The sequence below is a fragment of the Hipposideros armiger genome, unplaced genomic scaffold (assembly GCF_001890085.2).
Source record: "Hipposideros armiger isolate ML-2016 unplaced genomic scaffold, ASM189008v1 scaffold_28, whole genome shotgun sequence".
In the NCBI taxonomy this organism is placed as follows: domain Eukaryota; kingdom Metazoa; phylum Chordata; class Mammalia; order Chiroptera; family Hipposideridae; genus Hipposideros; species Hipposideros armiger.
Window position 1 is genome coordinate 292,221 of NW_017731378.1, and position 27,885 is coordinate 320,105.

Consider the following 27,885-nt stretch of genomic DNA (forward strand, 5'->3'; position numbering starts at 1 on the left):
GCTACTGTTCGCGCGCGAGGGGTCGTGCCTACTCGTCGCCAAGTAAACAGGGAAGGTAGGGGCGGGGCCAAAGAGGCACCGCGAGCTGGTTGGCCAGGCAGGGTTTGGAGGTATTGTGGATTGGTCCCGACCCGGAGCTCAGCTGTGTGCAACGCGCGGGGTCCCGGAGCCGGCGGCCTGAGGGATGGACGAGACAAGCCCACTAGTGTCCCCGGAGCGGGCCCAACCGCCGGACTACACCTTCCCGTCCGGCTCTGGAGCTCACTTTCCGCAGGTGCCGGGGGGCGCGGTCCGAGTGGCGGCGGCGGCCGGCCCGGCCCCCTCTCCGCCGGGCTCGCCAGGCCACGACCGGGAACGGCAGCCACTGCTGGATCGGGCCCGGGGCGCGGCGGCCCAGGGTCAGACCCAAAGTGTGGCGGCGCAGGCCCAAGCTCTGGCCGCCCAGGCCGCGGCGGCGGCGCACGCCGCGCAGGCCCACCGCGAGCGGAACGAGTTCCCGGAGGACCCCGAGTTCGAGGCGGTGGTGCGGCAAGCCGAGGTGGCCATCGAGCGCTGTATCTTTCCCGAGCGCATCTACCAGGGCTCCAGTGGAAGCTACTTCGTCAAGGACCCTCAGGGGGTGAGAGCGAGGTGGGGAGGGTGGGCCTGTCCGGGGTAGTTTGGGGATTTCGCACAGCCAGAGGGAGAACGGGGTGGGGGGGGGGTGTTAAAGAAAGGCTGCAAAAGAGAGAAACTTCACAGTGCGGAGCCCCTTGGCAGAATTTTGGAGTGCCACGGAGGACTGGAGACGCAGAAGCTCTGTGGAATGAAGAAATAAATCAGAACCTATTTGGTGGGGGAGGAGTGAGTGAAAATGAAAAGAGGAAATTGACCAGATACAGGCGAGAGGCCCAGAGGTGTGGTGGGGCAATCCGCCCCTGGACAGAGATGCGTGGGGAGATGCTGCTTTCTAGTGGCTTCCTGAGCTTTAAAGTACAGCGACTGCTATTCGGCCATTAACCTACAGATTTACAGATTTGAGCTTTGGGCCCGTCTTTCTCTCTTTTTGAACCAAACCAGTGATGTCGCTGTTCATTGAGGAGGACGGGTAACCCATCAGAGACTCTTGAGGGTTCAGTTGCAGCGTTCTGGGCGCTGTAGTTATGTCTCCTGCCGTCTTCCCAGGCCTCTTCTGGCAGACGATGGTGACCGAGTGAGCGGAATCATCAGTTTTCAATCCGTCTTGGCTATTGCTCACTTTTTGGAAATTGTTCAAATCCTTTTTTACAGTTCGGTTCCTCAGCTTAGAATGCAGTTTTGGAATCATAGGACTGTCAGCTGCCTTTTACTTTCATTTCTCTCCCAGGACTATTGTAGTTTGCTTTTCAGCAAAGGCTGTGTTTGCTGACCTTTATTTTGTCCCCTGCGTGTGTATAAAGGGGGATGGGATGGGATGAGGCATGGAGTGACCAGGGCAGCTGAGAGGTGACCTTTATTCTTTCTTTTTAAAATAGGAGAAAAACAAATTCGATTTCTTAGTTTACAGGAATCCATCAACACAACATCCAAAGCAGTCAGGAAATTGAGGCTTATATACAACCCTGAACTAAAGGAAAGGGGCCTGAAGCTTCAAAGGGGAGGAGGACAATTCACAGGAAGTTAAGAAAAGCAGGTGTTTGGTAATCAGGTGTTTTACCTGCCTTGCAGGTAAGTCTTACAGATAAAAAAGTTATCTCTGGTAATAGCTCTCTTTCTGGGTCAGGTCCCTTATCTAAATATTTTTAGGCAGTTAAGGAAGAGGTAAAAGTTTTTCCTGAGTCTGCTAGGTTTTGATTGCCTTCAGCTCGAAACAATCCACTTGCAAAAGTGGCACATATTGGAGTAGCGTATTCTGCTCCTCTTTAGTTCCACCTTTGAAACTTCCCCAAGAAGTTTCACAGTCCAGCTTAAGAAGTTGAGCTGGTAGATTGCTGCATCTCATTGAATTAGTCTCTTAGTCTTGAGAATATGTCAGTTCAATTAAACAGTTATGTCTCATTTCAGGAGGCAGTGATGCAGGTGGGCTCTCAAAGTTAGACCTGTATTGCTCAAGCAGTCAGTTATTTAATAAAAGGCATTTCTATGGAAACAAAAGAAAAACTAAGGTTAATGATTGGAGCAGACTGTAATTCCAGTTTCTGAGTTCTGAAGGCAATCAGCCAAGATTTTTAGATGTCTGGCTTGTAGCAGCTTCAGGTGGAGAGAGGGCAGGCAGTGGCAATCTGATAGATTTTCCTGGTTTGCAATTTGAAATGTCTCTGGTAATCTTTCAGTGTGGCTTACCTTTATTCTTTTGAGAACTGCAGAGGTATCGTTGGAATATCAGCAGTTCAAAAAATATCACGCCTTCTCTGCCAAAGTTCTCAAACCAACCAGGCCAGGATGGTTTATTGGAAAAATATATTATCTTTATACTTATTAGAGTGGTGGGTGTGAGAGCTCCTTCAAGTTTTCCCTGCAGCTCTCCCATGTGAACTCTTTAGATGGGTGGTGTGCTGTTTTGATAGGAGTGCTGAGTGGCCAGGGTGGGCCATGACTTGTAGCTCTTGGTTAGGTTCATTGAATGATCTGGGTATTCTCTCAGATGTCGTCCCTGAATTATCATTAAGAACCAGAGAGCAATTCTGCCATTAACTCAGTTAACATAGACTGAGTTGGGGAAAGCTTTGAGAGTAATAGTTCTTTTCAAGTTCTTCAAATAAGGGAGCAGTGAGTTAAAATGAAAGCTTGAAGGGGAACCATCACTTCTAGAAGAAAGCTGGGTGTCCTAAATATTAACAAGATGCTTTCATCTTTTTATTTGAGAACCAGAATGACACCTAAGGTAATGAGTGGTTTTTATTTTTTGGTTTTTATTTTAGCTTGTTGACTGTTTTTCTTTGATAGGAGCAGGAGGAAGGTTTTTGTTTTTCTTTCATGGCAATGTTACAGCTCTGTTGGAAGTGTGTCAGGTCAAGCAGAGAAGTGATCAGGTGCTCTGACAGGTGGGCGTAATATGATCTCTCAATTCTAACCTGGCAGGTAAAGTACTACCACCTCAGTACATAGGCCACAGAGAATGACAGACTATGTGTATTTCTTGGCGATTTGCAGGATCCCAGTCTCTAAAATTTCCTGGCCACTGTTCTTTCTTAAGAGGGGAAGTCAAAACAGATACGCCCTGACAAAACTTATTAATGTAACCATCCTGTTCCCACTGAGGAAAATGTGGTTTAGAGTAGAGGACCACTTCCTAAACACTGTGGTGGGTTATACTGGCCATAGACTTGCTGTACATAGTTGGGCTTGTCATCTTTGTTCCAAATGTGTTTATTTATTTTACTTAAAAAATACTTAGGTAGCACTTATTATATACCAGGTACTGTTTTAAGTGCTTTACAAATAATTCACTTAATTCTCCTAACACACCCAGGTATTATCCCCTCAGATGACAACACGGAGGCACACAATGTAATCATTGGTCCAAGGCCTCAGCTTGTAAGTGGAGGCAGGATTCAGACTCAGGCAGACTGGCTCCAGAGTTTATGCTCCTAACCACTGTGCTCTGCTGCCTCAGTCAGCCAGTCACCTGAATTTCTGATTTCTCTTTTCACCTACCATTTTGTTTAGGATTCAGTTTGGCTGTGTGTGACAGAAAATTTAAAATAATAATGACTTGAATAAAAGTACATTTAACTTTAATAAAAGAAGTTTACAGGCCGCTCAGGACTGGCATAGCATTTCACTTTATCAGGGATGCAGTCTCCTTCTGAAATCCAGGTGATCAGCCAGCCTTAGCATGTGGCTTCCACTTCATGATCCAAGATGGCTACTCAAACTGCAGGCATCTTGTCTGCTTTTTTTAGGCCGTTGGAAGAAGAAAAGGGAGAGGGAGAGGGGGAGTATGCCCCTCCCTTTAAGGCATTTCCTAGATGTCGCCCCAGACTCTTATATCTCATTGTCCAGAACTTAGCTGCAAATAGTGTCAGGCAATTATAGTCTTTATTTTGCCCAGCTAAAAGTCAGGGGTCCTGTGTCTGAGGAAGAAGGGGGAACAGAGATTGGGGGACCAGCAGTTTCTGAGACAGCTACATTCAGAGCTAGACAGTCCGAAAAGTTTTTGAAGATAATAGCCTTGACTCCATTTCTCAATTTAGGTTGGATTCTCTCTCAGGGCGAGCAAGTGAGGACCTGGAACAGTAAGACGGAAAATGCTAGATCAGAAGTCGTAGTAGAGAGTGCTCCTATTACCCTCTTCACTTACATCTTTGTACTTCAGGTCTCAATACTCAATCACCTACAAAAGTATTTTTTGAGCATTTTCTGTTTTGCGAGGCTAGTCATATAATACTAGGTGTTCATATAGCCAAGAATCATAGATTAGTATGTGAGTCACTAGTTTATTAAGAGGATTAAATGAGATATCACACCTGAAAATCCCTGGCGTGGGTCCTGTTGAGTGGGAGTTCAGAGTATTTTGTTTTTAGGTTATATGCCCACTGACCTCTGGATTAGGCTTTCTTGGATACATTAGCATTGCGTAAGGCAAAAGTAGTTTGATTTTGAGAAGGTGCTTTCATGACCATTGAGAATAATAATTCATTAGATAATCCTAATTGGTATTTGCTTCAGAATTTTATAGGTATTGCTCACATGTTCTAGGAACTTGACCTTATAGCAATAATTTTCAACCTTTTAAAAATACTTTATCCACCAAGAGGTTGTTATGAAAATGGTACAGTATTTTTTTTCCATTTTCACCTATAAACTTACGTTGTAATATTGAATGTGCTTCTTCCAGCTACCTGCACCCTCCACGAAATTCTGACGTCCTTACACTTGGTTGAGAATCACACTGATAGCCAAATAAAGAATAAAGATCTCAAATGGAATCTTTTTTTTTTTTTTACTAAAGTGTTACGAGGCAGTCAACTTTGAATATCATATAATAAATGTAGTCCTTGAGATCTTAAGTATCATCTATCATCTATTACAGGGAGCTGTCCCAGGACACAAGTTGTAATGGATGAGGCAGGTGATGTTGATGTCAGTGGATAGGAAAATAAATACAGGCTAAATCTCTCACTGTTTGGATCCCATCTTCTTTCAGGGTCTAATATATTAGGAGTAGCCCATCCCTCGCTTTTGTTAACATGTAAATAAGGCTTCTCCACATAAACAGCTAAGTCAAAGAGTGCTGTTTCCCTCCAGCCTCTAATACAGAATTACAGCAGTTCTCAAGAGTGTGGCCCAAGGACCCCTAGGAGTCCCTTTTAGGATCCACAGGTCAAAATTATTTTCATAATTTTTAAGACTTTATATGCCTTTTTCACTCTAATTCCCTTATGACTGTACAGTGGAGATTTTCAGAAGCTGCATGATGTGTGATATTGAAACAGATTGAATATTAAGGAAGATGTGAGAATACAGTTGTCTTTTAGTAAGCTAGATGTTAGGGACATCTGCAAAAATGTAAAACAATGCTAGTCTTCTCACTAAAAATTGTTTTTGAAACTATAGTTATTTTTTATAAAACACGTCACTTATATGAACATGTAATGGGTTTATTTTTATTAAGTGAATTAATAAATAGTTTTAGCATTTCAATTTTAATTTCTCCTATGGCAAATATAGATTTTATCCATATAAACAAAAGCCTTTGGAGGTTCTTAATAAGTTTTAGGAGTTTAAAGGAATCTTGAGAACAAAAAGATTGAGAACTGTCCACTTCATGTTTACCAAACTTAAAAAAAAAAGTTCTTTCTGTATATTTCGCTGTGTAAGATGAGTGATGTGCTTGAACTATCTTAGATTTTAGGTTCCTGGAGGAAAAAGCTTCTTCAGCATTGCATAACACCCACTTCCTGTGGTGGCTGGATAGCTACAGGATACCCTTTGGGTTCCAGGTTCTAGTAATTGGTTGTGGGTCCTGACACCAGCCACTTAGTGGCCTCTTACTGCCTTGTGCAGTTCTGTTTTTATCCCCCACATCATGGACTGCGCTGCTCAAGCTGCCTGCACCTCACCCCCTTTGCTAAAAGGGGATTAATAGGTGGGTGCTAAAGGAAAGGTGTTTTTAAAATATTGATATCAAACTGAAGCTTTCTCCTAAATGTAATAAAGGAACTGAAAATATATTAGAGGAGAGGACGGTAAGAAAAACTAGGCAGTGGTCATTTTCTTTCTCAACCAAATACTGGTGGGTGTCTTTCTAATTTGAATGGCTTTCGAGTTTGTTTTCTATGAATTAGAGTATCCTTGAATTCTCAGTAACACAGTTGATGATGTGAAGTGAACATCAACTTTGAAAATTAGGCCAGGGTAGTTTTTATGTATCTATTTAGGAAACCCACCAGAGTGCGAGTGCTCACACAGACTAGGTACTGAGCAAATGCTAGCAGAACTGAATTGGACTGAGGCCTACAGTTAGCCCTGAAAGGCACTTGTCTCCTGTTTTGTCTGAATGCCCTTCTGTTCCTCCATCCTTCCCACCCTACCAGTCCCTCATCTGTCCAATCCAGACATTATTATTTAATGAAACTTGTAGTACTGAGATAACCATGATTAATGCTTTTAGAGTTGATGAAATGCTTTCCGGTTCTCCTTGGGTTGAAAGAAACTGAGATGTTTGAAAGGTCAGTCTATAAACGATGCTTGGCTGCAGTCTTGGCCTTCAAGTTCAGTTTTCTTTAAGTGGAAGTATTTAAGCCTCAGCCCTGGCGTTTTTCAGCCCTGCTAGTAGTAGGAATGTCTTGTTCTCACTTTGGAGGACCCGCTTGCTGAACTCCACATTGTGCCTTAGTTGAACTGACTGTTGGGTTCTGGGACATGCCTCTGTTTGTTCTGTGATTCACTGCCCAGGTTCCAGAGAGTTACAATGTACTCATCAGTCATTCTCTGAGTGGTGAGATGCTGTATGATTCAGAGCCCAGGATTCCAGGGGAGCAGAGACAGAAAGGAAGATTGTTAATTTCAGTCTTTTGCTAGCTACTTTGAATAAGAGTGTATTTCTGACTTATGATATGAATATATGCACTTGATTTTTTTCAGTGAATATTTAGGTTTGTCTTTAAGAATAAATTGATTCTTTTGAAGGGACAAGGACAGTTCTGTATTTCTCTAGCCCTCTCAAATCCTTGCAAGGCTTCTTAAAGGAACTGGCCTTAGATTGCCCAAATATTGTTGGAGACATGCGCCTAGCCAGTTCCTAATATGAGTACTTACTTAATGCAGGCAGGTGGGTGTATGTTGTCTGCTGTGAGCTGCCGTTCAGGAAGTGACACCCACAGAAAATGTCTTATGACCTAGACTAGCTTGAGTTGGCTGTGGGGCGAGGGGAGAGGGAGAGTCATATGATATGAAAATGAATCACTTGGATAACATATTTGCTTCTCTTCCTTTGAAAATGCACTTTGGGGGCTGCAGGGAGTGAAATAAATGAAAAACAATCTCAGAAGGCTGACTGGCCTGGGCAAGAAACCTTTAGCAGAGAGGGCCAAATTTTCTAGGCTGCAGTAGCATCCATATTTCCAAGGACCTTTGAGGATTAAGTTACTATCTGCTAGAGAAGATGGATTTAATCTTTGTGGCCGCTCATGTCTTGACCTCTTGCCTATCAGAATTGCTTGAGAACCCCATTCTAACGAAGTAGAAGATTCTTTTTTTTTTTTTTGCTGTGATTTTTTTTCTTCCATTGCTTTCTTAGTTTGTCATTCCTAAACTTGTTATTGCAAAGTTTCATTAACACCCAGGGGATGGGATAGTGAAGCTGATAGAGGAAATCAGCCATCGATGAAGGAATTTTCTTAACCTTATTCCATAATACCTTCCTAGTAAGTTCCTTTCAGTTGATAATTTTTTTTTTTTTTAGAGATTTTTATTGGGGAATTGGGGGATAGGAACAGCACTGGGGAATTGGGGGAAGGGGAACAGACAAGTTCCTGTCCTTTTGTTCTTCAGTCTAGTTGTGGAGGACGTTGCTTCACTGGCCCAAGTTGGCACCATCATTGCGCTCTTCCCCAGGCGAGGCAGATCAGTCACTGGCTTCTGGACCGCCGCTCACTGCGGCTGCTGGCCACTCATGGCAGCTGCTGGTCGCTCACGCTGGCTGCTGACTACACACGGTAGCCCATGGCAACCCACTGCAGCAGGGGCTGCAGCCTACGCTGTCTCCGGTGACTCACGGCAGCCCAGCTCCAGGTTGAGCTGTTGTTCAGCATCTTAGCTGTAGAGGGCAGTGTCACTGGCCCTCATGTGGATCCGAACCGGGGCCCTCTGGCGTCCCAAGCTAGCTCTTAACCAACGCGCCACTCGGCCAGCCCAGTTGATAATTTTTTGAGTCTTTACATCATTGATGCAGAGCAGTAGTGTGTATGTATATACTTTGGAAGTTGGGGTGTGATGGTGTTAAAATCTATTGTACCATCTGTACCAGACTTGGCACTTTCTTTGTCCACAGCCCTTTCTATCAGTGGGTCTCTTAGTTGCACATTTGAGCTGATCTCTTCCCCATATAAGCTGGGGAGAAGCCAGTGTATGTATTCTTCCTATACCCTCTCATTTCTTTCTAGATTCCTGCTGACCTGGTCTGTGAGCTACTTTAGTCAACTTGCCTTTAATGTCCTCTTTTTCTTTTGTTTATGTAGAAGATCACGGCTGTCTTCAAACCCAAGAATGAAGAGCCATATGGGCACCTTAATCCTAAGTGGACCAAGTGGCTGCAGAAGCTGTGCTGTCCCTGCTGCTTTGGCCGTGATTGCCTTGTCCTCAACCAGGGCTATCTCTCAGAGGCAGGGGCCAGCCTGGTGGACCAAAAACTGGAACTTAACATTGTACCCCGTACAAAGGTCAGTGACCTGTCTCCAGGGAGCGTTACTGCCTGGCCAATTTTCCTGGGGCCTAATCCCTGCTACATGTTAGTGGGACCATTAGGTCCAGTTAGGGCCCTGAGTCTAGGGTTCTCAGCCTTTTTTTGTGGGGTGGTGGTGGTGGTCATAGGTTTAGGCTCATATTTGATCATCTGGTGAAAGATATCCTGAAAAGGATATACATAAAATTTTTGCATACAATTTCAGGAAGTTCACCAACCCTCTGATGCACATTTATGTGCTCCCTGCATCTTTGGATTCCAGATAACCCCAAGCTGGTTAGAAACCAGCTGCTTTCGTGACTCACTCTCTCAGATTTCTGAGCCATTTCAGGTTTTAGATACAGTCTAGAATAGACTAGCTGATGTCAGCCAAGCACTTATGCAAGGTCTGGCAAGGAGGACTCTAGAATGGGCTGAGGGTTAGAGTAAAAACCTGGCCTGAATCCCTACAGGGAACTGACATGGAATTCTTCTCACCCATCTTTAGGCTATGGGATTCTGGTACTTAGCTGAACATAACAAAATTTGGGTCCCAGGAGTCAAATCCACACTTAGAATGAATTTGTACACACATATGTGTTATAGACTTAGTCGAGGTTCTAATGAAGGATCTGGATCATACCCCCTCCCATTCCCCACAAATGCTTCAATACAGGATTAATTGCATAAATATCAGGAATTTACTGAGGCTGGTTTAAGAACCCCTGTACCACAGGGTATTCCATGAAACTTTCCAGGGATTATGAGGGGAAGGAATCTGCTAGTCAGCATGTGGACATTTAAGGACATGTCCCAGTGAGCATGTGGCTACCTGAGGTTTATTAACAACTTAAGGTTGAACTCCGATCAGATGCCCTAAGGCTGCAGGGGTGTCTTTGTAGTTCCAGGTCTTAATCCTCTTTGAGAATTTGAGGAACGCTATAAATCTTGTTCCCAGAAAATATACACACATTTGCAATTACTGTTTTGCATGTAATTGCAGGGGATGGTTCATAGACCAGTTGAAGTCCATTTATTGACCCCGTAGGACCATGCCTCTAGATTAAAACCCCTGCTTGGAGTTTTCTTCACAGGTTTAGATAGTAGACTCTGTGGACAAAGAGACTGATGAAACAGCAGTGTTCCTCCAAACCTGTTTTTTTTCTATTTTCCCAGGTTATTTTAGAAGAAAATGTGCTTGTTGTGGATGTTTAACTGTGTCTGCTTCTTTGCCACCAAACTCCAGACAATAAGCCAACTAGTTTGTAAGCCTGTAGGCGTCAGGGACCATTTCTTGAAATTTCCTTCTCCCATTCTCAGTACCTAGCAAAGTACTATACTTCTAGTAAGCATTCCATCAGTACCAGCTAAATCGGTGAATGACTTATCAAACCATGAGAAACAATACCAGAGACCTCCCCCTCCCCCCCAACTTCAGGTCTAGGAGAGAATGTCTGGTCCCAGTCTCAGGTTTGTAGCTCCCATCAGGTTGACATCACAGTCACTGCCTGGCCCTGCACAGCTCTTCCCTTCACGCTTACGTCCTCCTCTCTCTGTGCCTATAGTTAAACAGCACACTTGACTATCCTGTATAATAATTAATGCTCCTAGGATCTCTCGCTTAACCTGAAATCCTCCTACTAGGCCCCTCCTAAACTCTAGAAGCTCTTTTAAATAGTCCTTGCTTATCACTGTGTAGTTTCCTTCGTTTACTAGGTAAATAGCAGAGCACCCCTGGCCCCATGCCTGCCTGCTCCGCCTGTACTTCTGGAGGGCAGGGCCTAAGAATCAGAGGGCTTACGTTTGAATTTTGGCTTTGCAGCTTTTTTTTTTAAAGATTTTTATTGGGGAATTGGGGGATGGGAACAGTGCTGGGGAATTGGGGGAAGGGAAACAGACAAGTTGCTGTGGTTTTGTTCTTCAGTCTAGTTGTGGAGGACGTTGCTTCACTGGCCCAAGTTGGCACCATCATTGCGCTCTTCCCGGGCGAGGCAGATCAGTTGCCAGCTTCCTGGACGGCCGCTCACACTGGCTGCTGGCCGCTCATGCTGGCTGCTGGCTACTCACGATAGCCCATGGCAATCCACTGCCACAGGGACTGTAGCCTACGCCATCGCCTGCGACTCACGGCAGCCCAGCTCCAGGTTGAGCTGTTGTTCAGCATCTTAGCTGTAGAGGTCAGTGTCACTGGCCCTCATATGTGGGATCCGAACTGGGGCCCTCTGGCGTCCCAAGCCAGCTCTTAACCAACGTGCCACTCGGCCGGTCCGCTTTGTAACTTTTTATTGGGTAACCTTTGGGCAAGTCGCTTAAGACCATGCTCTTCCTCTGCCTCACCCCCCCACTCAGTTTCCTCACTATAAAAATAGGTATATAAATAGTTCTTTATAGGGTGGCTATTAAGATTAGATAAGATAATCCATGTAAAACACATAGCCCAGTGCCTGGCATAATGTTAACACTCCATACATCTTAGCCTGTAGTATTTTGATGACTTTTAATCATTAATGTCAACCCCCACAATCCCTTTCTTCCCCATCTGGTCTTCTTTCCCTATTAGAGAATCTTAATGAGCTCCGAGGAACTTTTGCATCAAAAAGTCAGCAACATCAGAAATACTTGTCTTCTATGAGACTGAGATGAGACAGAACTTTGCAAGCTTAATATACAGCTGCTGGAGAATAGTAAGAGGAAGTCTCCCCCCCCCCCCACCTCCCCACCCTTGTGACAGGATTCTATCCAGTTGATCAGACCATCTGTCACTATGGAAACAGGGGGCTCACATTGTGATGGAGCTTCAAATAGTAAGGCTGTAATTCTCACTCGATAGTTGTCTCTGCTCTCTGTTTTTGTGAGGTTTCAGGTTATGATAGTTTCATTAGTCATACAGAAAAAGTGGGCCATTGCAAAGAGTGATCGCAAATAAATCTGATGGGGGAAATAGGTGGTTTATGGCTTGAGAGAGCCATTCTTTTCACTGTGGAAACTGGCAAGACAGTCTTAGGAAAACTCTTCTATCCCTTTTTTCTTGTGCCTGAGTTTCCTGATTTGTAAGGCAGAGGTTGCTAGCCTACATGTACCTTGCACTTCTGTTGTAGGATGGATGGATGGATAGATAGATTGGGAGGGGGGAGGGAATTATTTTGCTTCTCTCTATCTCTAAGGTTCATGGGCAAAATAATTTACTTGTAATGCATTTTGCAAGGCTTAGGAAAAGAAAGAACTTTCTTATAAATTTGATTTCAGGTATTTATATACTAAAATCCACTTGTTGCTGTCTCCGAAAGAAACTTGTAACTCATTAATTCATTCACTTAATAAATAATTTTAAGCATGTGCCAGGTGCTGTGTTAGGTACTGGGAATGCTTATGTGAATATGTTCTCTTCCTCCCCTAATTTCATTAGTCTTAAGAGAGAAGTTAGATATACAGATGGATAATCACAAGATAATGTGATAAGTGTGATAATAGATGTACATATAATGTAATATTGATGGCTTATTAAAAAATTCGTTTTGAATAGGCAATGCATGTGTCTAGTGCTAAAATGAGAAGGCACAGAAGAGTAAACAGAAGAGTAATTCAGTGTCCCTCCCACCCTTTCAGCCACTCAATTTCCTTCCTCAGAGACAGCTGCTGTTACTGGTTTCTTGTGTAATATTGCAGATATAGCCTGCATAAATATGCATATATATAGCAATCCACTAAAAATTAAAACCAACTTTAATGTTTATTTTTTGATGTGAATAATTGTGCATAGTACAAAATTCAAAAGGAGATAAAAGTATATAGAGTAAATTGCCATTTGCTTTTATCTGGAGAGAAAATAGGTATTGGGCCATCTTCTCTTAACCCAAGAGGTGGCTGTATTAGTCAGCATAATTCATGTTAGCTGCTGTAACAATCCCTGAATCCCAGTGGTTTAACATAATAAGAATTTATTTCTTGCTCATATCATAGATCCATGCCAGTTAGATGGCTCTCCAGGATCCCATGTCATTCCATGTAGTGACAAGAGATCTAGATCTCTTGGGTCCTTTTGTGATGTGGCTCTGCCATCTCAGAGCCCTTCATTCCATCTGCAGATATTGGGGAATATGATACGGATCATGGGAGATTTTAGGGGCCAGGCCTGGAAGTGATGTTCATACATCACTTTGTCCACATTCCATTGGCTCGAACTAGTCATATACTCGATCCTAGCCGCCAGAAAGACTGAGAAATGCATTCTTTCTGTGTGCCCTGGAAGAGGAACATATTGGTGAGCATCTAGCTGTTCTCTGCCATAGTTCCTTAAACTTGACTCTAATCTAGGTATCTCGTCTTTTTCCACTGTAGGTAGTATACCTGGCCAGTGAGACTTTCAACTACAGTGCCATTGATCGAGTGAAGTCCAGAGGCAAGCGGCTTGCACTAGAGAAAGTGCCAAAAGTGGGGCAGAGGTTTAACCGCATTGGACTACCACCAAAGGTATAGCCTGCACCTGTGTGGCTTATGAAAGGTGATGCTTTATAGTGGCATAGCCATCCAAGTGGCAAAGCATGTGCCTATTGACTTGCACATGCCTATAGAATAGCCTGCCCTGAGGCTCCTGTCTCCCTCATTTCTGTCAAGGGCCTAAGACCCTAACTTTCTCACTTTACTCCTCTTGACCATCTGGATGGGCTTCTTGAATTTAGATGGGCAATCACGGTCACAACCCTTTTTTCCTGTAGCTGCAAGGAGCTGAAGAAGTAAAGATCTTGAAAACATTTTCCTTCTGTGATGTAAAATCCACAAGGCCTTAGTGCAGCGGTCTCAATCTGTGGGTTGCAACCTCTTTGGGGGTCGAATGACCCTTTCACAGGGGTCGCCTAAGACCATCGGAAAACACATATTTTCTATGGTCTTAGGAACCGAGACACCGCTCCTCTATCTGTCTCCAGGCGGGTCCGCCCACATGCATATACGTCCACGTACGAGTACCCGGCGTGATGACATCATCGCGCCAACCCCATCACATACACCCCATACAAATACAGGTGTATATGACAGGGTTGGTGCCATAATGTACTTATGCAGACCAGTCATACATGTGTAGAGAGCAGCAGCTATTGTGTAGAAAGCAGCTGCTGTGTTGAAAGCATCAGTATTGGAGGTAAAACGGCACTTCACGAATTATAAATATTTCACAATATATAATTACATATTGTTTTTGTGATTAATCACTATGCTTTAATTATGTTCAATTTGTAACAATGAAAATACATCCTGCATATCAGATATTTACATTACGATTCATAACAGTAGCAAAATTACAGTTATAGAGCAGCAACGAAAATAATTTAATGGTTGGGGGTCACCACAACATGAGGAACTGTATTAAGGGGTCGCTGCATTAGGAAGATTCACTGCCTTAGTGGGTACCTGGCTTAGTTCTGGGATCTTTGAACTTGGGCTGTAGAAAAATACCTTTGTCCTTCCTTCTTGGTTGTAGGTTGGCTCATTCCAGCTCTTTGTTGAAGGCTACAAAGATGCAGACTACTGGCTACGGCGTTTTGAAGCAGAACCTCTCCCTGAGAACACTAACCGCCAACTACTGCTGCAGTTTGAGCGGTTGGTGGTGCTGGATTACATCATCCGCAACACTGGTGAGCAGCTGTAGGCGGTCCTCTGCCCTGTGCCAGACTGGTAAGGCACAGCGGGGAGGCATGGAGGCTGTCAGGCTTTGGTATCAGAGGGCCTGATCAGGATGAGTTTTTTCTATGTCAGAAGGGCCATAGACATTTGGGGAGGGTCTCAAAACATATTTTTCCAAGACAAGGTGCATCATGTGCAGTTTTCAGAGTTGGTGAGGCCTAGAGCTAGTATTTTTATTTTATCTTGGCCTCTCTCCTGGTCCCAGAAAGAAGACACTTGGCCTTCCAAAGCAACACAAAGAATTCTAAGAGTACTGTTATCCTTGGTCTCTCGTCATTCTTAGATCAGCAAGGCCTATCACAGAACAGTTTTGTCTTCAAGTACCTCATATAAACGGACTCAACAGTATTTGTCATTTTGTGACAGGCTTACTCTTAGCATAATGTCCTCAGGGTTCATTCATATTGTAGCATATGTCAGAATGTCTTTCATTTTTAAGGCTGAATGATAAATGGTACATTGTATGTGTATAGCACATTTTGCTTATCCATTAATCTGTCATTGGGTGCTTGGATTGCTTCCACATTTTAGCTCTTGTGAATAATGCTGCTATGAATGTGGGTATACAGATATCTCTTTGAGACATTGCTTTCAGTTCTTTTGAGTATATACCCAGAACTAGAATTGCTGGGTCATATGGTAATTCTGTCTTCAATTTTTGAGGAATTGTCATACTGTTTTCCACAGTGGTTGTACCATTTTACATTCCCGTCAACACTGCAGAAGAACTCCAGTTTCCCCACATCTTCATCGCCACTTGTTATTTTCTGTTTTTTTGATAGAAGCCATCTTAAAGAGTGTGAGGTGGTATCTCATTATAGTTTAGTGCTTTTTGGCCATTTGTATATCTTCTTTGGAGAAATATCTATTCAAATCCTTTGCCCATCTTCAAATCAGGTTGTTTGTTTTATTGTTGTTGAGTTATAGTTCTTTATATTCTGGATATTAATCCCTTATTAGATACATGATTTGCAAGTATTTCCTCCCATTCTGTGGGTTGCCTTTTTACTCTGTTGATAGTGTCTTTTGATGCAATTGATTTTTAAATTTTCATGAAGTCCAATTTGTGTATTTTTTCTTTTATTGTCTGTGCCTTTGGTATTATAGCTAAAAAATCATTGCCAAATCCAATGTCATGAAACTTTGCCCTGTGTTTTCTTTTTAGAATCTTACAGTTTTTGTCCTTAGATTTAGGTCATGAATCCATTTTGAATTAATTTTTGTATATGGTGTTAGGTAAGGGTCCAACCTCTTTCTTTTGCATATGGATATCCAGTTTTCCCAGCACCTTTGTTGAAAAGACTGTCTTTTCCGCATTGGATGATCTTGCCACCATTGTCATATATATCTGATCATATATATGTAAAGGCTTATTTCTGGACTCTGTTCTATTTCATTGGTCCGTACGTCTGTCTTTACAGTGTGTACAGTACCATACTATTTTCATTACCATAGCTTTGTAGTAAGTTTCGAAATCAGGAAGTGTGAGTCCTCTAGCTTGGTTCTTCTTTTTTTGGATTGTTTTGGCTATTCATATGAATTTTTGGATGGGTTTTTCTATTTCTGCAAAAAACATCTTTGGGATTTTGGTAGGAACTGCATTCAATCTCCAGATTGTTTTGGGTATTATTGGCATCTTAACAATATGAAGCCTTCCAGTCTATGAACATGGGATATCTTTTCACTTATTTATGTCGTTTTAAATTTCTTTCAGCAATGTTTTGTAGTTTTCATTGTACGTCTTTAACCTTCTTGGGTAAGTTAATTCCCAAGTATTTTACTCTTTTTTATGCTATTGTAAATGGAATTGTTTTCTTCATTTTCTTTTTGAATTGTTCATAGATATGCAACTGGTTGTTTGTGTTAACTTTGTATTCTGATGCTTTGCTGAATTTATCCATTAGTTTTAACAGTTTTTTTAGTGGAATTTTTAGGGTTTCTACATGGATGATCATGTCATCTGCAAACAGATAATTTTACCTGTTCTTTTCCAATTTAGATGCCTTTTATTTCTTTTTCTTGCATAATTGCTCTGGTTTTCCAGTACTATGTTAAACAGAAGTCATGAAAGTGGGCGTCCTTGCCTTGTTCCAGATCTTAGAGGAAAAGCTTTCGGTCTTTCACCATTGAGTGTGATGTTTGCTATGGGTTTTTCATGTATGACTTTTATTATGTAGAGGTATCTACTTCATAGTTTGTTGAGTGTTATTATCATGGATGGATACTGAATTTTGTCATGCTTTTTCTGTATTAGTTGAGATCATCAATTTGTTAATGTGTTGTTTTACATTGATTGATTTTCATATGTTGAGCCATCCTTACATTCCAGCAATAAATATCAGTTATGCTGTGTAATCCTTTTAATATGCTGTTGCATTTAGTTTGCTAATATTTTGTTGAGGATTTTTGCATCAATATTCATAAGGGATATTGGTCTGTAGTTTTCTTGTTGTGTCTCTGATTTTGGTATTAAGGTAATGCTGGCTTCATAGAATGAGCTATGGAGTGTTCCCTCCTCTTCAGTTTTTGGAAGAGTTTAAAGAGGATTTGTGTTAGTTCTTTAAATGTTTTGTAGAGTTCACCAGTGAAGCCATCAGGTCCAGGGCTGCTGTTATTTGTTGAGAGATTTTTTTGTTGTTGTTGAGAGATTTTTTAATTACTGATTCAGTTTCCGTACTAGTTATAGCTGTACTGTACTCAGATTTCTGTTTCTTTGTGGTTTAGTCTTGGTAGGTTTTGTGTTTCATCTAGGTTATTCAGCTTGTTGGCATATAGTTACTCATAGTACTCTCCTATTTTTATTTCTGTAGAATCAGTAGTAATGTCTCCACTTTAAGTTCTGATTTTAGTAATTTGAGTATTCCCTTTTTCTCCCTTAATCTTAATAGCTAAAAGTTTATCAACTTTATCCAATGAGACAACTGTTATATTTTAACTTTAGAGAATTTAGTTTATTTATCTATAATGTATGTGTAGATATGTTTAGATTTTTATCTACCATTATTTGCTTTCTATGCTTTCTGCCTATCTTTTTATTCTCTTTTTCTCTCTATGATCTTTTTTCCTCTTCTTTCTTACTTTCTTTTAAATTATTTTATAATTATTTCATTTTCCCCCTTTTAGCTTAGAAGTTGTATACGCTTTGTCTTTTCTTTTGGTGGTTATCTTAAAGATTACCATGTGAATTCTTGATTTTCCAAATTTAGCATTAATTGGTACTTTTACTGTTTTCTTGGGCAACGCAAAGATCTTAGAAACCTTTAGCTTCATTTACCCATCTCCCGACTTTTATACTGTTAGTGTCATGTGTTTTAAATATATATATGTGTGTATAAACATATACATATATTTATAATTGTATGTATATATGCATATATAAATACATTTATATAAAACTAAGGCAATACTGTTGTCATTAATAATAATTATGGAGACTTTTTGAACATACACAAATAAGCAGAATAGTCAACCTTTATTAACCAGTCATCCTACCTCTTAGCCTCTTCCCAAATCAGCAGGTGCGCTATGGGAAAAGAAGCTCTATGGGAAAAAATGCTGGACTCCCTCTCTGCATTTCCTTTTTCTCCCAGATCTTGATACTAACTCATAACGGTCTTCTTAAAACCTCCAAAGCCTTCAAGAGATTTTAAAATATTTTATCCATTTTTTTGTCGTGTTCTCAGTAGAATGATTGGCCCAAGTGTCCAAAACACCTAGCCCACCATGAAAATGAAAGTTGCCCTAGTTTTTTCTGCTAACTTTGTATTTCTGTTCACAGATCGAGGCAACGACAACTGGCTGATTAAATATGACTATCCAATGGATAGTTCTAGCTCTCGGGTAAGAGGTTCTTCTATATCTTGAAGAAGAGGATGAGGTGGAGTATATGCATTCAGAAGAATTGGGATAGCACATGTGTTTAAAATTGATAGGTTAATGTTTGGTAGTGTTTTCCTCTGTTTATTAAGGAATGTACTACTGAATGATGTTATAGGAATAGATTAAAGGAAAGTTCAAGTAAGTTTGGGACATGATGCCTTTCTTAGAGATTCATAATGCACAGTGACATAGTAAAGGTCTGAGAAGTTGTGCATTAAATGCACCTGTTTATTTTTACTTGGCCCAGTGATTTCTAAACTTTTCTGACCAGGGAACACTTTTTTCACAACAGACCACAACTCCACAGAACATCAGTTTAGAGAAAGTTGCTTCTTGCAGCTTTCTTTATTCTCTCATTCTTTTCATACCTCACACTTTTCTATCCCTGTTCAGTCAGCGCATTTTAAAAAATTAATGGGAAGGCTACCTGGAGAAGGAGAGTGAGGCTGGTTTTTAGTCCTCATAATGCCTTTTTATTTTCTCCTTCCAGCTTTATTGAAATATGACATATGGCACTATGTAAGTTTAAGGTGTACAGTGTGATGATTTGATACATGTATATATTGTGAAATGTTTACCACAATAAGGTTAGTTAACACATCCTCTAGTGTGTTTACTTCCTTTAATAGTCATTCTCAAGTTTTGTACATCTGAATCACTTATTAAAAATAGTACAGATTCTTTAAGCCTTTCCCCCGTTAGGTTGGGTAACACTCAGGATTATGTACTTTTAATAAGTTATCCCAGGGGCTTCTGATGCAGGCGTCCTGGACCCACATTACCTGTTCCTGTGATGGCACCAGTGAGCCTGAAGCATGGAGCCAACTAGACAGCCCGAGAATCTTTGATGTGGGCTGTCACAGGTAGCCTGCCCCACTCCTTTACATTCAGCTCTTGTCCTTTTTCTTTTTATGTATTACTGAAGCAGGGGAACAGACTCCCTTGTGCAAGAGCAGCCAACTGTTATCTTCCATGGTTCTCTTATCTCACTGGAATAATGTCACCACCAGTGAAGTGGCATCTGAGTCAACGTCCACACAGGAGGACCTTGACAACTGATTGTGATTTTTTTTTTCTCTTTTTTTATAGCCTCAGGAATCTCATGGCCTTTCTCTAGGAGGAATGGCTTATAGTTATCTTTTGTTATTGTCATTTCCCTTTTTGCCAACAACTGTGGCAACTTGTGGGGAAGTGCACTTTTTCTAAGATGAGGAAGGGATTGTGAGAACTTTGAAGAAGCCAAGTCAGAGGTGCCACAAATGTACTAAGTTCAGGTAACAATGTGGAAACCAGTTCAGAGGTTGAATAAGGACTGGTACCTGAGGAGGTTGAGCTGGGAGGCTTTGCTACTACTTTAAAGGGCCTAAGGCCCATGTGACTAAGTATTTAGTCTTTCCTTGCTCTTCAGGACACAGACTGGGTGGTGGTGAAGGAGCCTATTATCAAGGTGGCTGCCATAGACAATGGCCTGGCTTTCCCCCTGAAGCATCCTGACTCCTGGAGGGCATGTAAGTCTCAGGACCACTGTGGTCTGGCTCTTCTGCGCTATCTCAGTTTTCTCATCTGTGCAAGGTAGGTAATGTCTCTATCACAGGATTGTTCTAGGAATTAATGAAATAATGCAGCTCATGCACTTTAGCACAATGGCTGGCACATGGCAACAACTCCATAATGTAAGCTATTATTATAATTTTTACCTTACATTATTCCCATTAGAAGCATAGAGTTGAGTTTTCTCATCTCTGCTTTGCATTTTTCTCATTCTTTCCAAGGACTAAATATAAGCTACTATCAGTGTTCTGTCTTCCTTATTGACATCCTGGAATCCAGCTCCTGCCCCGTTATAACTAAGAAAGTTTTAGAAAGAGGGAGAGATAGAGATAGTGGGTCACTAGCCCTTTTGCAGTACTAGTCTGTCTTTTCAAAAAGAGCATCTCAGTGTCTCAAGGGGGAAGTAATTGCTTCTAGATAGGCTTGCATCTTGGAATGTCATGTAACATCTGGGAAGGAGCACAGGCTCTGGGATTAGGCAGACCTGGGTTTGACTCCTCGTTCCTCACTTACTGTGTAACCTTTAGGATTCATAGCTCTTAAAACTTTTCTGTTACATATCAAGGCAGAGGGGTGTTCTGCCCTTTGCACTGCTCTGATCAGTGGAAAACATAGATGGGCAGGAACTTTCTCCAACACCAGCTTTGCTTTTTTTTTTTAAGATTTTATTGGGAAATTGGGGAAAGGGAACAGCCAAGTTGTTGTCCTTCAATCTTAGCTGTGGAGGGCGCAGCTAGCTCAACTCCCAAGTCCAGTCGCCATCCTGCCGCCCGTCAGCAGCTCTCAGCCACTCAGCTGAAGGTGCCCTGTTCAGTCTTAGTTGCCAGCTTTGCTTTTAACCTTTTCTCTTTTCAGATCCTTTTTACTGGGCCTGGTTGCCCCAGGCAAAAGTCCCATTTTCTCAGGAGATCAAAGATCTGATTCTTCCAAAGATATCGGACCCTAACTTTGTCAAGGACTTGGAGGAGGACCTGTACGAACTCTTCAAGGTTAGCCTTCTGACCTTATAGGAGAAGGAATTCCTGAAGGTTTTTCTAATTGGTCCAGTAAGCCAAGAGAGCATGGCCAACACCCTTCTGACTTGCATTAGCCAGTGAAGAACAAGATTCCCGCATGTGGACAGCAGGACCTAGTTTGGTTTGGTTTGAAAAAAAATTGGCCCCTGTGATGAATCACACTGGTGTGTATCCTCTGTGTCCTGTGCCTGCAGTGTATCTGCATAGCTCATTTTCAAATGGAGCATTACAGCCTAGTGTTCTTTAGAGTTAATAATGAGACTCGGGACAAGATATTTACGTGCTCGCTATTTCCCCAACTGTGAAACGGAATTCTTGGGGTGGTAGTTAACTTCACTAAGCCTCGTAAGCCTTGTGTAGGTTTTCTTTATTAGCAGGTTTCTAATTGGGGGAGGAAAATGGGTTCTTCGGAGGGGTTCGTGCAGCTTCCATCTCCTTCTGCCCTTCCTTTGCAGAAAGATCCTGGTTTCGACAGGGGCCAGTTTCATAAGCAGATTGCTGTCATGCGGGGACAGGTAAGCCTGGGACATCCTCCTGGTGTCATCTCTGGGATCTCTGGGAGGGTTATATGCTCATGTTGAGTAAACGTGTAAAGCTTGCATTTTGTACCCTTTTCAGTCTATACCATACATATTTGTGATTCTGCCTCAACCAATGGGAGAGGAAAGGTAGCTTTCCTCAATCTCCTGCCTCTTGCATGGTATTCAGTGCTTAATGAAGAACTTACTATGTGCTTAGCTCTGTGCCAGTTGCCAGATAGTTCATTGGTAAATTTATCCATTTGTCTTTTGTCTTCAAGTTGCTCAAGGCAGGCCATGTGCCTTGGTGGTTACGAGCTAGGCTATGGAGTCAGACTGCTTTGCTGCTTACAAGCTCTGTGGCCTTGGACAAGAGCCTCTGCTTCCTTGTTTTGTTTTTTTTAAAGATTTTTTGGGGGAATTGGGGAAGGGGAATAGACAGGTAGACAAATTGCTGTTTTTGTTCTTCAGTCTAGTTGTGGAGGACATCACTTCACTGACCCATGTTGACATGATCATTGCACTCTTCCTGGGTGAGGCAATTGATTGCCGGTCATTGGTCGGCTGCTCATGGTGGCTCACGGCAGCTCCTGCCCGCTGCCGGCCGCTCATGCTGGCTGCCAGCCACTCATGTAGCCAGCCCACTGCAGCCCCGCTGCAGCCTACGCCGTCGCCGGCGACTCACAGCAGCCCAGCTCCAGGTTGAGCTGTTGTTCATCATCTTAGCTGTAGAGGGCGCAGCGTCACTGGCCCTCAATGTGGGATCTGAACTGAGGCCCTGCTGCTCAGAGCTGGCGCTCCCAAGCGAGCTCTTAACCAGCTGAGCCACTCGGCCGGCCCTGCTTCCTTGTTTCTAAAATGGAACAGTAATAAGGCTTTGCAGAGTTGGCCAGAGGATACATGAGGTAATGCATATCAAGTCTTTAGTGAAAACAATGCCTGGTACATGGTAAGCACGCATCTATTGGCTATGGTTATACTTTTTGTTGTCATATCATATTATTTCTTCTCTGTCTACTTCACCTTCAAAGAGAGCCAAGGAAACCACCAGGGCATTATTGACCCTCCAAAGCATAGTAAAGAATATGCTTGAAAAGTTGAAAAAAACTGTTGGGCACAGACATTCTGCTTATCACTTTGAAGTCTCCTTAAAGAGAGCCGGGATGGCCTAGTGGTTAAGGGCACAAACTGGTTAGAGTGCCTGGGTTTGAATCCTGGCTCTGCCATTTACTAGCTATGAGGTCTTTGTTAATTTCTTCTTTTACTGTCTCTATTTGTAACATGGCGTTAATAACAGCATCTACCTCATAGGGTTAGTATGAGATAAATGATTTAAAACAGTTGGAGTAGTGCCTGGCAGATTGAAATACTGAATATGCATTAGCCAACTGAACACCATAAAGTTTCATGAGCATCCGGCTCCTCCTGGCTCCTTTATCCGTCACATCCTTACTTACTGACCAATCATACACCGAAGCAGAATGAGCCTCAGCCTTACAGAAATCTGATGTACCGCAGAGAAAGGAGGTTACAGCCTTCTACCTACCTGAGTTGTAATCACAGAGTGGGCTGTACAAGGGCCCTGAGTCCACGGGGAAGAGTGAAGAACCCCCAGAGAGATGGATGTGAGTGGTACTTGTTGCTTACCAGAAAGGCTTCTGATCAGGAGTTTATAAAGAAGGCAGGGTCTGAGGGAAAGCCTCTTCAAATAACATGTGCACTATTCTTTATTCTTTAGCATTATGTGCCTGCTATAAATTTTTCTTCAACTTTTCAATTTGAAAAATTTAAAACCTCACTAAAGTTGAAATAATAGGATCTTCTCCTAGATTTACCAGTTGTTATATTTAGTTAGCCACATTTGCCTTATCTCATATCTCTATGTGTTATCTATCTGAATGATACCTATCTCTAACTATCTATATAATTTGTCTCTCTCTCTAGATAGATTTTTCTTTTCCTTTTTTTTGCCAAATCTTTTGAAAGTAAGTAGTAGACAATTGACCTTTTACCCCCAATACTTCAGCATGCATGAAAAGCAGCTTCTAACCCAAAGAACCAAAGGAAGCGCAGGAAGACCCAGCCAGGGCAGGTTTAAAATCCTGTCTCTTAAGTTGGGTGGCCTCCTGCACAATCCGTTGAGCCTCCTTTTAGTTCTCTACCTTGATCTGTGCACCACGCTCTCGGAAGCTGTGTAGGATGCAGGCAAGTGCCAAAACAAATAAGTGAAAAAGGAATTAATCACTGGTAGGATCCACTTCTGATTTCTGACCTCTGTTCCAGGTGAATCTCTGCCTCTTTATGGGCAACATTTGTGGGCCAAAGGTATTTGGCCTGAGGGCTGTGTATCTGTGTGATTTGAGGGGCCAGGCCATGCAAATCGTCAACATCTAATTTAAAGAAGGCTGTCATAGGACAGCTTCAGCTTTTGCACTGTCCTACCAGAGAAGATAAATGGTGGTGATTCTAATGACAAGGGGGAGAAAAAGTGTCCCCATGGACACATCTGAAATATTTCTAAAATACAGACAAAAGTTGATAAGGAACTAAATACAAGGTGGTATCCTGGATGCGACCCTGGAACAGAAAAAGAACTTTCTGGAAAAGCTAAAGAAATCTGAATTAAGTCTGGAGTTTGGTTAATAGTAATGTTCCAATGTTAGTTTCCTAGTTTTGCTGAATGTACCATGGTTATGTAAGATGTTAAAAGTAGGAGAAACTGGGTAAATGGTATATAGGAACTTTCTGTACTATCTTTGCAAGTTTTCTGTGAAGCTACAATTATTATTCCAAAGTAAAAATTTTATTTAAATAAAAAGATGATGAAGAGACAGCATTAGAAGGAGAATCCCAACTGGAATGTTGGCTTTTTAAAATATGTCGTCTATGTAGGAAAATCAGAAAATAAGGATAAATAGTAATAAACAAATATCACCTATAATTCCTTGACCCAGATATACTCATTGCTAACTTCCAGACTTTTTTTTTTTCTGGAGATAGGTAGATAGGAAGATAGTATTTTAGAAAATAAATGTGGAGTCACATTATAATAATGGTTCTTTATCTCCTTTTAGATCTAATAACAATTGTGATCAGCTTTCCATACTATAAAATATATTTTTTAATTGTTTCTTATCCCAAATTATTCACTGATCCCATACTCTTAGGCATTTATGTCATTTTCACTTTATAAACAATACTGGATTGTATTGGTTGAAACTAAGTGTTTGGTGCATGTCAACAGCTGTTTCCTTAGTCCTGAAAATGGAATTGCTGAGTCAGAGACCTGTTCACGTTTAAACCTTTACTGTCCCCTGGCCCTTCTGAAAGATTGCCCCACAGTCCAGCCCCACAGCCATGTCTTTGAACTCTCCTTAACTCTGTCGTCTCTGTATCTTTATTAACTAGAAGGGCAAAAAATAGGAGATATTTGTTGTAATTTGTAATTGAAAATGACTAGAGAGGTTTCCATTTTCTATATATTGCCCACTTATATTCCTACTTTTGTAAATTGCCTAATTGTACAATTTTCCATTAGTATGCTGTTTATTTTTTTGTTGATTTGTAGGCACACTCTGCCAGTCTCCCTTCAGAGGCAGACCTGGATGTGTAGGCCTGACCCTCACTGATCTCATTTTTCCCACTGCAGATCCTAAATCTGACTCAGGCCTTGAAAGATAACAAGAGTCCCCTGCACCTGGTCCAGATGCCACCCGTGATTGTCGAGACAGCCCGTTCCCACCAGCGGTCTGCCAGCGAGTCCTACACGCAGAGCTTTCAGAGTCGGAAGCCTTTCTTTTCGTGGTGGTAGCCGAGAGGCAGACAATGGCGCATTGTCTGAGACTTGGGCTGGGAGGAAGCCTGGGGCACAGGTTGCGGGAAAAGCCAGAGAAGCCAGTGGAGAGAGCAGTGCCCTTGAGAGCCCTCCCTCTCTGCTCGCCACTCCCCCCCTCAGGGCTTTCCCAAGCACTGGGAGAAGCACAATCAGAGGGACCGTGAGTGCTGGTGGGCCCTCCTAAGTGCTGGGGAGGGCTGGGGCTCCAGGCAAGGAGTCCAGATGCCCGGGAAGGAGCATCTTCCTTCCAGCGTCTCCTGGGGGCAGCTGGGAAATTCCCTTTCCTTCTGACACCCTGCTCTCTAGCAATTCCTCATTATATTCTGCATCAGAAACAAACACATAACAAAAACAAATTTAAATACTATTAGCAAAACCCAGGCTGAATCCCAGATCCTCTCCTGTCAGAAACCTCAAATCCAGACCTACATTTGCGTGGACCCAGACGTTCAGGTGCCTCGCAGTTCCCCATGCCCCTGGACCAAGGCAGCTGGGTGACCCGCAGTGCTGGAACAGACAGAAGCCACACCCTTCCTTTGGGATTTTGCCAAGTCGTCTTCCCCTTCTCCCATCAGTGCAATAGGCTGACTAAAAAGCCTTCAAATGCAATTTGCATGGCGGGGGTACTTTTGCTTTAGACCTCCCAGAAGTTCTGTATATGGTACTATAGATCGGCTCTGCTCTCTGCCCTGCTAGGGACCCAAACTCTCTAGTGCAGGTCTGCAGCTTACCTACCACTCAGGCAAAGTCAAGAGGCAGGATGTGGACTCCACAGCATGCACAAGTGATCCGTGTGGCCAGAGTGCATGCTGGGAGCTGTAATTGATTTATGGGCAAAGTTACCCCAGCCTTGCTTCCTGAGTCCTCTGCCCTGGCCACAGGTGATAAACTCTCAGTCCTCTAATGTGCTCCTGTTATTTTAGATAATTTTTCCTCAACTCTTTTGACTTAGGGGTTCAGTTTGGGTTTTGGAGTGGGTCTCAGCTCATAAGAGAACAGGATATTAGATCCTTGGACTTCTTTTTATGCTATCACTGCTGCTTGGTGGAGGTAACAGGACTTCTATTCTGCTTCCTAACTGGTAGGTGCCCTTTGCTCCCTGACTTCTTGTTCCAGGCCAGTTTTTCCATGGCTTCTTGAGAAAGGTAGGACCCAAAGGAGAGAGACCTTCAAACTTTCCCAGTGCCTGCCCAGCTCAGTGTGCATCTGCCTGCTTCCATTCTCTCTTCCTTCAGCTGTCCCCCTTGCCAGGTGTCTGAGTCCTTTCTACACCAAAGCAAAGAACGGCCCCAGGAGGTAGTTAAGAGGGTGCCATCTGTGGCTACGGCACAGCCCTGTGCTACTGGACACTTTAAGTTTCTGGCATCCTGCGATTGGTCAATCAGCCTTGGAAAGATGATCATGAAGGTTTGAAAAAACAACCAAAGAAAGGGAGCGAGGACTATGGCTGTGTGCTCTCTGCTTGCCCAGCTCCCGCCATCCAGGAGGCAGAGCAGAGATGTGCAGCCCTCTCATCAGCTGGGCCAGGGCCACGCTGGTCCCCGTCCATTCCAGCCCCCGGGAGCCAGCTTGTCCTGGGCTTCTGTCCAGCTGACAGGAGTCGTCTCTGGGAGCTGATGTGCATGCCCTGTAGATGACGGCACAGCTCCCCAACCATCCCCAGCCCTGACAATCCCAGTCAGTCCACCTGGCACTAGCCTTGAGGACCATGTTTGCAAGAATGCTTGTCCTCAGACTGCAGGAGCAGCCGGGCTGCCAGAGGCCGGAAGGGGACCCAGGTGTGTTTAGCTCTCCATAGACATCTTTACACAAACGTGTGGTAAAGCTCCTGAGGAGTCTGAAGAGAAGCCTGGTTGCTCCCCCAGCCAAACAGGTCTGCACGTTGCCCTCATCCAGACTGGCTCTGTGAGGAGAAGGAAATTGGGTCTAATGTACGAAGGGGCTGGTCCCAGTCCTGATAGGTGAAAGGCGGGGGGGCATCCTTTCCTGGCCTATCTCCATTCTCCTTGAAGCCTATACTCAGGTTGCCTTGAATGTGGACTTTGGGAGAGCCAGGGGCCCAGAGTGTCAGGGCAGGCTTCTGGGTGGCACTCAATGGAACCGCCTGGCCTTCTGCCAGCTGTAGGCGCTGTCCCCCAGTGTCAGGGAGTAGAGGCTGGGCTGTGAGTCCGGCTGCCTCTGTATTGTTCTAATGCACTGTAGAAATTGTATGTAATGTATTTAAATCAATGCAAATGTATGAATAACAAGTCCAATTCTGATCTTTTTTTTGTCTTTTTTTTTTTTAACTTTATTGGGGAACATTGTTTTTTTTTTTTCCAGGACCCATCAGCTTCAAGTCAGGTCGTCGTTTTCAGTCTAGTTGTGGAGGGTGCAGCTCTTTGGCCCATGTGGGAATGGAACCGGCAACCTTGGTGTTATGAGCCCGCGCTCTAACCACCTGAGCCAACCGGCCACCCATGTCTAGTTTTCTTTGGTGGACGGTAGACAAGGTAGCATGCAATTTTAAGGACAAAGAACACTGCATTTCCATGGAGTTGCTGAGTTAGGGCTCCTGAGTCT

The 27,885-nt window shown here is 43.0% G+C and overlaps 1 protein-coding gene across 1 annotated transcript; it reads left to right on the forward strand.

Moving 5' to 3' along the window:
* Positions 1-87: 87 nt before the first annotated feature.
* Positions 88-27,589, forward strand: PI4K2A (phosphatidylinositol 4-kinase type 2 alpha). The gene is made up of 9 exons (XM_019636500.1): positions 88-619; positions 8,643-8,843; positions 13,184-13,315; positions 14,322-14,475; positions 18,303-18,364; positions 19,812-19,911; positions 20,810-20,943; positions 21,426-21,485; positions 25,138-27,589. Exons 1-9 carry the CDS (start codon positions 185-187, stop codon positions 25,297-25,299), a joined length of 1,440 nt encoding a protein of 479 aa, XP_019492045.1. The 5' UTR covers positions 88-184; the 3' UTR covers positions 25,300-27,589.
* The last annotated feature ends 296 nt before the right edge of the window (positions 27,590-27,885 follow it).